At 43.0% G+C, this 10238-nt stretch overlaps 1 protein-coding gene across 5 annotated transcripts in view; it reads right to left on the bottom strand.

Moving 5' to 3' along the window:
* Nucleotides 1–446: 446 nt before the first annotated feature.
* Nucleotides 447–10238, bottom strand: part of LOC135283744 (protein spinster homolog 3-like) — a 29325-nt gene continuing 19533 nt past the window's right edge. For 3 of the 5 annotated variants that reach the window (XM_064394813.1, XM_064394814.1, XM_064394817.1), the window contains 3 exons: nt 8559–8624; nt 2399–2497; nt 447–1304 (listed from right to left, as the gene is read on the bottom strand). In XM_064394813.1, coding sequence (XP_064250883.1) covers nt 1137–1304; nt 2399–2497; nt 8559–8624 — 333 coding nt within the window. In that variant the 3' untranslated portion in view covers nt 447–1136. Of the gene's footprint in view, nt 1305–2398; nt 2498–3334; nt 5417–7287; nt 7375–8558; nt 8625–10238 lie in introns of those variants that run through there. The other 2 variants (XM_064394815.1, XM_064394816.1) reach the window with 2 other exon arrangements.

Raw genomic sequence — 10238 nt, 5'->3', positions numbered from 1 at the left:
ACAGTTATAGTTAAGTGGTTTTACAGGTGCTACTGCTCACTCATGAGAGGAGATACCTACCCAAGGCCTGAGGGCACAGTGAGGAGCCTCCAAGTATTAGGAGAGGCATACCATTAAGATGTTACATATAAAATAATCACAACCCTCCAATCTTGAATCTGACGTGACTTTGATAGTTTTGTTTCTCTTGGTCATTTTAGACAACTTAAAACACTCTTTTTACTACTTACATTTTCTGAATTCTACAGGCAAATCTCATCCTGCTGAGAACTCACAGGCCTCCCTAATCTCCAGGAGATGTTGTGCCTCAAAAGCTCTGCCTTGTTGAGGTCAGCAGTCATGCTGGTGACAGCTCTGTAAAACACCCTCTGGAGCTCCCCAGCCCACAGAGGACAAGGGCCTGGTTATGGATGGGGGAGGAGAGTTGCCATATGCCAATGCATGAGCAATTTTTGACTCGTAGTCAAAAGCATCCAAAAATTCAGTATGCAGGATTTTGTGCCATATGGAGGAATTGTGATTTGGCCTTTTCCCCAGCTGTATCTCATTAAGCAAAAAGGAAAGAAAAAAGGGGGGACGTTCTGTTCTTCTCTGAAAATTTCTCCCTGGAGTTCATCTTCCTTTGAGGGACAGTTCATTGCTGGAAATGTTCATGTCCTGGAAAACCAAGTCTGAGCAGAAGGGGGCTGCAAGAACCCAGGTGCTTGAGGACAGGGCTTCGTCCAATTCAAAAGGTTTTTTTCTAAATATTTTATACTTTGAACATGATTTATTTTAGGGAAGAGGGAGAAGTACTACAGAGAGATAGGACTGGTTCTAAAGGGCTACAGAAAAGGAACCTCGTGCTCCATGAAGCCTGCAGGGGTGCACCACAGTAAGGGATGTTATTTCCACATACTGCAGCATTTTGTACTAACAGCATTTTGCTTGTGAGCTCTGTGGTCTGCTTTGTTCAATGTGGAAGGTTTGTTTAATCTGGGACTTCACTGGGATTTTGTCCTTATCTTTTTTATAGAGACTGATGTGGCATTACCATAAGGCAGACATTAACATGGTTTCATGTTACAGAGACAATCCCGTGGCTGCTGTCAAACAGGCCACCACATCCAGGGTTCAAAGTTATCAACACGGACACCTCAGAGCCTCTGTGCTTCTTTCCGATCTTCCTCGACGTAGAAAGATGTCAGGAGGAAAAATCCTCCTCCAAAGACCCCAACAAAGGCACAGGTGACAAAGCTGTACTGCATGCTCCGGAAACTCCACTGCAGCGAGGGGGTGTTCCTGACCTGGATAGCATTGGAGATCTGGGGAGGGAACAAGGCTGGCATTAACCTGGAACAACACCTCCATCCCTCCTGCTTTAAACAGACTCTTTACAGTGTGGGCCTTGAAAAGAATAAAAGAGGCAGACAGGGATGAGTCTGCTCCCAAAGTTTGCAAACCCAGTACCCAGGGAGAGGGTAATCCCTCAGGGAGAGAGGCTCTCTTCTCTGCCAGACAGATTGTACAGTTGAGACTCTGGGTTTCACCCAGCTGAGGCCAAGGGGAACCTCCTGTGTGGCTGGGCCAGCAGCCACTCTGCAGGCACAGCTCACTTGGGCATTGTCTAATCCTGACACTGTAAACAGGGGGTGAACTTCTTTAAATAAACTTTCATAAAAACTAAACTTTAAATCAACAACAAAGACTCAATCTCCCATGTCAAGTAAAGCAGAAAACTCAAAATGTGTGCTTTGTTACCTACTGTGTCTTAAAATAAATGGAGGAAGGAAATGAGACTGACGGAACTACACTGGAACTAAAATTAATGAATTGCATGGAGAAAACAGTATGAGGCTGATTTGCACAGAAGCACCTAAGATCAAGGAAATGTAGGAAGGGCAGGGAAAGCAGGTCTAGGGATGTGGGAATTCAGGGTTAAGGTGATTTGAGACCAGAGCTTTAAAGGTCAAGTAATATCTAAAGAGAACCATTGCTCCACTTTTGTTCTGAATTTTCAAGACACCATTGACTAATTGCAAGATTTCAAACTTCAAGATTTGAACTAAGTCTTGGGTTTTAACACATTGAAATAATTTCCATGAAACTCACAAACTTAGCAGAAAGTGCTTACATCCTATGACACTGTCTCTGCAAAAATGTAAGCCTCTAAAAATGTATGAGTCTGTAAATTTCTACACACTGCATAGAACTACTCACACCTACAAGCAGTGTCACAGGACCAAGTGCTGCATGCAGGTAAAAACATTTAGAAAAATGTCTCTGTGACCTAGACACAGGGCCAGCAATTTGAGTAATTTCTGGTTTTGGACCAAAGAGTGCCTAAGATTCTGTGAGTGTTATCATTTCCTAGAAGTTTTACCCCAAGGAAAATTGAGTAAGGAGAGATTTCACTTACAGCCCCGATGAGGTACGGGCTGCCTGCATCTCCCAGCAAATGGCTCACCAAGATCTGCAGGGCGATGGCTGTGGACTGTCGCCGCGGCGTCACCACGTACTGAAACAGAGCACAGCCACAGGAGGGGAACATCAACCCCGAGAACTTCAGGAGTGCCCAGCTGCTTCCACAATATCCCAGAGACTCTGACAGTGCAACTTTGATGTATTTCATATTCAAACACTGTTTACAACTTTGTAAGACAAATTTCATATTCAAACACTTTAGAACTTTGGAGACAGAAAAGTTATTCTGAGCAAAAGGGTACACTGCATGTTTTGCTGAGGAAAAAAACACTCAAGAAAGGAATATACAGGAGAAAATAACAATAGATTAGCTAAACTGTGACTCACGTGTCCATACACAGCTCAAAGCAGCTTGTACAGATCCATTTGGTCATACAACCAATAGAAGCCTCCTGGCAGTATCCCTTGCAGTCACAATGATTTGCTAATACGGATTGAGCACTGACAGTCTCTCAGAAAAATATCTCATGACCTGTGTCAGCAGGCCTGGTCTAGGCTGCTGAGGGAAAGTGGAACCTGGAGGAGCTGTAAAACATGTTAGCTGAGCCCTTGCAGGCCCTTGACGACTGAAGGTGAGGACCCAACCTGCCCAACCAGAAAGTGGCTGGTGATGTTTTGATGGTATTGCCTGTCAGTGGAAGCACCTGAGACACAAGGTACTGCAGTAACACCTCACACTGATTTTGTTTTTCAGTGCACACAGTTTAAATAACGAGTTGGAGAAGATGTGGTGCACATCCAGAACATGGCAAAGCATCATGTAGATTAGAACTATTTTGTCAAATAAAATATAGTCATTTGGGGGTAATAAGAGCTCTTTGCCTGTGCTACTGAGGATTAGCTCTGCCTGAAGAAGCCTTTTAATAGTACATTTATGCAAAAAGCATTCACAGTCAGCATGCTACAGAAGCAATTTCAAACCTTCATATCTGTTTTCCAACCACTTGCTCACATCAGAAACAAAATGCTTAATATTTTCTCAGTCCTCTATTCCACAGTTTGGGGGGGTTTTCTTGAAACTCACCTAAGTGTCATTAAGTATGTCTCACACACTAATTAATAGAATGATTGGTGTTTTACCAAGGGACAGACTCAAGGTGTATGATCTATACTATGGCTCTATCACTGCCTTCAAGAAAACATTAATATACATGTTAAGCTGGGTTTAAAACTAAAAAAGACCCTGCTCTCACTTTTAATTTAGAGTTTTGGTCCTGCTTACCACATACAGTTTCATAAAGAACCAGAGAACACTGGCAGTGCCCCTCTTAGGCACTTGGACTCCACCTTGGATACACAAATCACTCTTAAACCAGCATTTCTGCACCCAGCAAGAGAGCTCTGAGCAGCTGGATTAGAACAGACAACCTCCTTCCTTCCTTTGCACATGTGCAGCTAATGCATAACCCACTCCATTCCCAGTCCCTCCAAAGCAGGTATCTCTCAGCATGGATAAAACATTTCTTTTTCATTAGGAATGTTTAGGTAGAGTGCTTCAATAATAATAAATATTAAACCAGGATGCTTTGGAGGTCTCTCCAGAGTTACAGAAAACCAGTGTGATGTCATGTTGCCACAACACTGCATCCAGTCCCCAGGCAATGTAGGAGCAGAGCTAGGTGAGATTGGCTCTTCTGAAATCCTTGTCACCCATGGGTGCCAATCCAACAGCTCCTTCCCACTGAGGCCAAAGCACACTATGGCCTAGACTGAGGGTGTGCAGTCTACCCACTTTTTTTCTCTCAGAACCTACCTGGATGATGAGCATGCACACTTTGTGAAGAGGCTCACTTGTACAGAGACAAAAAACCACAATAGGAAACTCTGAGCTTGGGAAGCAGACCTGGCAATGACAGACTGTCCTAGATTGGAGACTGTCAGCCCATGGCTCTCTGAGGTTTTCATGTCATCTGCCCTAGACTCAAATTTCCTTTATGGATCATGACAGGTTGTGTTTGAGAAATGCAAATCAAATATTCTTATGCACTTAATATATCATGGGCATTGAAAGCATGAGAAAAGCTAAATGTACTTTGGCTCTTCCAGTGCCTTGCATTACTTCCTTACTACCTTTATTTAATATCCCATATCTGTAACTACAAGAGATGGAACAAAACTGAGAGAGGGATGGGGTGTTTTCTGTAGTTTCAGGGCTCATACAAACTCTGCCTGTGCTATTATTCAGGTTCTTCTGCACAAGAGAAACTGCACTCAAGAGCTCAGGGCACTGTGGGATTCACTAGGAAAAGAAGAAACAAAAGACACCTTCCCACAGCGACTCTGAAGAAGCCAAGGGGCCCTGCCTGGCCACAGTGACTGCCCAGGACCCCACACCTTGGCAGGAGTGGGGGTGACACCTTGGCAGGAGTGGGGTGACATCCTGCACACTCCTCAAAGATCCAGCCCAGGTGTCTGGACAGAAACAGGTGCCCCAAACAGGTACAGTTTGCAGATCCCTCGTGCTGCCTCTGGAGGTTTCAGAGACCCTTCTGCCACAGAGCTGTCAGCTAAAAAAGCAGATGGAACACACAGGCTGGTGAACACTTCTGTACATCCCAGGGCACTTCCAAAGACAGGGACATCTTGGTAGCCTTCCTAAACCCCTCCAGTTCCAGCATCTCCTACACTATTAGCTGCCAAAAACCTAAAAGACAGAGTTCCATAATCTCACAGGTGGCAAACATGTTTCATAAGGAGCATTCCAAGAAGAGCCTCCCAGTAAACCAGCAGGGCAGCCACAGCACTTCTCCACTTGCACATTAGGACTGTAGTGGTTCAGCAGATACCTTTGTGTTTACACTGAATAGGAGGCACTAAGGTGGCTACATGCAATGCCTCTTGATGCACCAGCCACAAAGGGAGGAAGTCCTTATCATTCAGTCAGCATCTTTTTTGTCAGCATCTTCAGCTCCACAGGTCGCAGGAGAAATGAATTCCTAGCTACATTGTCTGGCTAGCAGTGCCATGTGGGAAGAAAGAAAAGTAATTTTCATGGCAAAGTAAGAACATGCATTAGCAAATCCAGCTACATTATCAGAAATCCTACCAGTTCATATAGGAAACAAGGCAGAAAGAGAAATTACTGCTGTTATCTGTGGCACCCTTCAGTCAGTATAAGAGCAGTAATAGACTGAACTCATGGGGTACTCATGGGGTTTCAACAGGATGAAACACAAGTCCCAAGTAAGATTGTCACTGAATGAGAGACATCTACAAATTCAGCTCAATTCCATCCTTTTCTGATAAAACAATTAGTAGCATTTAGATTTCAAGAGATCCAACCCAAAGCACATTTGTGGTAATAAACTTGATGTCTGCTCCCAGAGAACACCTCTGTTGTGCCAAACTTTTCACCTCCCCAGCTGTTCCCAGTTGATACAATATTGCTGCTAATTAATCCCACAATATTCTAAAAGAAATGGAAGTCAGGGATGTTGGTCTGCTGGGAGACAAGAACTTCCTCCTCTTCTAGATCTAGATGGATCCAGGATATGACAATGGTGCTCCCCACAGATCTCCTGCAATGTGATGCAGCATTCCCTCAGAAAGCTGAGATTGGAGTGACAGAACTGAACAAAAGTTCTGTTTGGATTCAGGAAGGAATTGAAAGAAAGAGCTGACAGCAACCATCTGCCTCACTCTCCTCACCATGTATCACCATTATCTAACTCAGTCATGTCACTTTCCTCTTTAACAGTGACAGAGGACAGAATTAAAATGCAGATATAGGAGTCCAAAGAAAAGTAAATTGAGAAACTTAAAAAAGTTGGTGCCTCAACTCATGTAAAAAGAATGGCAATGGTATTTATATTTGCTTCTGGTGCAAAAAAAAGCCCAATTATTTCAAAATAAACTGAAAAAGAACATAAGTAAAACTGTCTGGACTAGTGATAGTTTTTCTGCACCTGTTCACTGCTGCAAGGCTTCAGCTCTTTTCTCATAGGATAATTATTTCTGACCATTCTGTGAGAGTCAAATAAGAATCAAAACCCTCCTGGCTGCTGGCTGAGATTTTAAGCAAGCAGCCAATTGACTAATGCTGACTGCATTATTTACTATTTTATTAAAATTCCAGATGCAGCAAACTGACATGTAGAGAGCAGCACCGTGAAAGAGAACATAATGCACAGTCAGTGTCAGCAGGACTCTGCTGAAGACCCATGAAATGTTAGTTCCATTCCTTCATCTCAATCAGAATGTAAAGAGAGGCTCTCCAGCTATGAAATACAAAGATAAACAGACCCACATCAAGGCAAGGTCAGGCAGTGGAAGGAGAGTTCTGCAGTGCTCCACAGCTGCTCCCTTTGGTCACTAGAGAGTGCTCAGCATTTGGCAATATACTTTTTCATCCTTTTTACACTGTAATAGGAATACTTTAATCTCTGCTCAGCTTGTCCATTACTTGGGTTCAGTTAGCCAGTAGAGATACCAAGGAATTTGTATATCTGAGCAACTCAGACCACAGTGCAGTGACCTCAGGGGTAAACTGCCAGTTCTGTGATAGCAAGGGCCAGTGACCTGTGCTCCACTGGAGCCACAGGCTGCAAGGTTTTTTTTCCTGTCCTTCTTGTGAACTGCTGTTGTGAATCACTGCATGTTGTGCTACATATGAATGCACTCACTATGGTTCTCAAATGAAAGATTTATAATGACCATGAAGTTTGCAGCAGCAATCTGCAAATAGATTTCAGCTCCCTTAGAATGAAACACTATTACATGAAATGGGAAACACTCACGTGTCTTTTGCTTGGGAAGAAACAGTCAAAGATCTCTGTTCTGCTGTCCCTTAACTTTGTGCCTTCTCTCACTTGTCCTGATGGCTTTACAATTCCCCCACTTTCAGTGCCACCTGCAGCAGCATTGTGCCTGTACCACACTTGTCTGAACAGTCCCTGTCTCACAGGGAGCTTCCTGCTTGAAATATTAGGGTTACCATCACATCCACAGTTTCTCAGCACAGGAATCCCAAAGTAGAGTTTTGGTCCCTTGGGTGATCTATTCCTCATAGAAAAGGGTAGTGTAAATTTAAATATTTTGTCTTATGCCCATAGGTAGCAAGAAAAGAATTGTCAATCATATAAATAACTTTGGTATTTAAATCAGCTTCCTGCAGTCTATCAGATATGAGCATTTCTTTGCTTATTGCACTGATAAACCATATTCAACTTGTTCATATTATGGATTATTTTTAAAAAAGTCATATAAACTACTTGATAAGACTATAATGATATGTGTAGTTCAGCAGTCATAGTATCTGCCCCAGGGTTTACACAGACATCTATTAGTGACTGTGGAGCTACAACCTAAATGAAAGGTTGCCAAATTTTTATTTTGAGTAAAAACTCAAGTAAAATTACTAACTATGTAAACCTTTGAAATTATAAAAAGAAGCTGCTTATCACAGTCTAGACAAACTGTGCTACAAGATGTGTGCTTTTCACATCACTCTAATGAAATTGTTGATGACAGAATCCAAATGAAATCATGCACTGCTATTCCTTGGCTTGTGAGGTCAGTCCTGGAATTCCCAAGAGCCCCTTGAGCGTCACTGCTGGCCTGATACTCTGGCAGTGTAGCACACTTAAGAGTTGGACTTGCAAGAGCTGGAATTCATCTGCACTGTGTTCTGGACTAAGGGAACTTGCTAACAGTTCATGGACTGTCAACTTTGCCTCACTGGGATCATCCTTTCAAACATTTGGAAAATAAATAGAAAACCTGATTATAGACACAAAATTACCTTGTTTCTGGAGCAGGCCATTTTCTAGCAGATATCTGACAACACAGAGCTGTACAGAAGCCCAAAATACTATGGGCACAGACAGCACTAGAGAGTACCACGTGCATGAGTTCCACCCAAATCAGGACATCTTCCTGGGATTATAACTTGATCTACTGCACCACCACACCCTGGTTGCCACTGGTATCCTTGCCCAGCAGTGCATTGTGGCAGTGATTCCAAGCCTGATACCAACAAGGGGATTCTCTCTAGGAGTCTGTTCATCTGTCCCCAGAAAGCCACCAAGATGCAGGCTTAGGAACAATATTACATTGTCAAAACCTTGAAATAAGGAAACAGTTTCATGAGCACTTACCAGCAGTATGTCTGTCACAACAGCCCAGTTTACAGACAAAAACAGTTCTCCAAATGCAATAAAAATCTGCAAAACAGAAAAAAAGCAGTGACTGTACTATACTATACTATGCTATGCCATGCTATGCTGTACTCTGCATTGCCCTTCTATATTGTGAAGATGAGGCAGGCTCACTGACTGTGCTTATCTGTGTAAGAGTTGTCCTACATACCCATTACTTCTAAATTAAACACCTCTGTCTATGCTTACAAACACTAACTTCACCTTAAAGGTGGGAAAAAGAATCAAAGAAGGTGTTTGGGTCACAAATCCTCAGCAGAAGAGCCAAAATAGGAAATGTATACCAGCCTCCCAAATTAACTGCTATGAACTACTGAACCCATAAAGAGAAAAGCAAGATCCATGGAAGCAAAACATTCAGCACAGGTTTACAAAGTGCACAGGGATGCAAATGAAGCCAAGTGAACACCTCTGGGCCAGTACCAGTACTCTTAAGGGCTCCTTCAGAGAGAGAACTTCCAAAATGGAATGGACTCCAAGGAACAGGCAGTCTCAAAACCTTGCTGTCCTGTGGGAAATCCCTAATCCATCACAGATGGAGACCCAGCCATGAGGAAAAGGGGTAGGGCACTGAACAGTTCTTTTAGCTGTGGCCTCAGAAAATATTAACCCTTTCAGCCAGCCCTGGACACAAACTGGAGCAGCCTGCCCAGACTAAGCGAGACTTAAAGGAGGAAAAGGATTAAAGGATTAAAGTTACACCATTGAGGTGGAGCAGTGCTAGAAAGCAGAATCTCTTCAGAAACACAAGCCACAAAGTCTCATGGTACCTGGCACAATATTCTTATGTACTAATCAGACTGATGGCACATTGTTACAACAGGTGCCAGCACTGTGTTTGGTAAGGCCTTTGTCAAGATGTCGTCCCTGGTTGATGCAAACACAGCCTAGGAAAGGCACAGTGACAAACTCAGATGTTTTTGGAGGGGTAGCTTACATTCTCCTAAGGAGAACTAGACCTAGAATACCCAGGATACCTATAGATATCCTGTAGGTAATAAATATAGATAATAGACCTAGGATATCCATACATCCTGTGGCTCTTGTCTGTTCTGTTCATTTGTTTTCTTCTCCAAGCCAGTTTGGGGGAAAAAGTTCCTTGAAGCACTGATATACTTAGTATAGAACATTATCCAGACATCTTTTCCTTCACAATGCTTTAGATATAGATATTATAATTAATATATTATTAGATATAAGGAAGAAATTCTTCCCTCTGAGAGTGGTGAGGCCCTGGCACAGGGTGCCCAGAGCAGCTGTGGCTGCCCCATCCCTGCAAGTGTTCAAGGCAAAGTTGGACAGGGCTTGGAGAGACCTGGTCTAGTGGAAGGTGTCCCTGCCCATGGCAGGGGAGTGGAACTTGATGAGTTTTAAGGTCCCTTCCAACCCCAAACCCTGATTCTATGATTCTGTGATCTATGATTCTAATAACAGCTATGTTTTCTTAGTTCCAACCAAATACATTGATTCACTCATCTAACACAGACTGGAAAATTTAACTGCTGTTCTCTACCTTTAATGACAAAAAATCCCCTGAGGATCACACTATGAGTAGAGCTTGTGGGAGTCTGAGAAGCAGAAAAAGACAATGGGTAATTCTCCTGGGCACTCAGATTCCCA

The sequence above is a fragment of the Passer domesticus genome, chromosome 19 (genome assembly GCF_036417665.1).
Source record: "Passer domesticus isolate bPasDom1 chromosome 19, bPasDom1.hap1, whole genome shotgun sequence".
Lineage (NCBI taxonomy): Eukaryota > Metazoa > Chordata > Aves > Passeriformes > Passeridae > Passer > Passer domesticus.
This window is presented reverse-complemented; position numbering and strand designations above follow the sequence as displayed.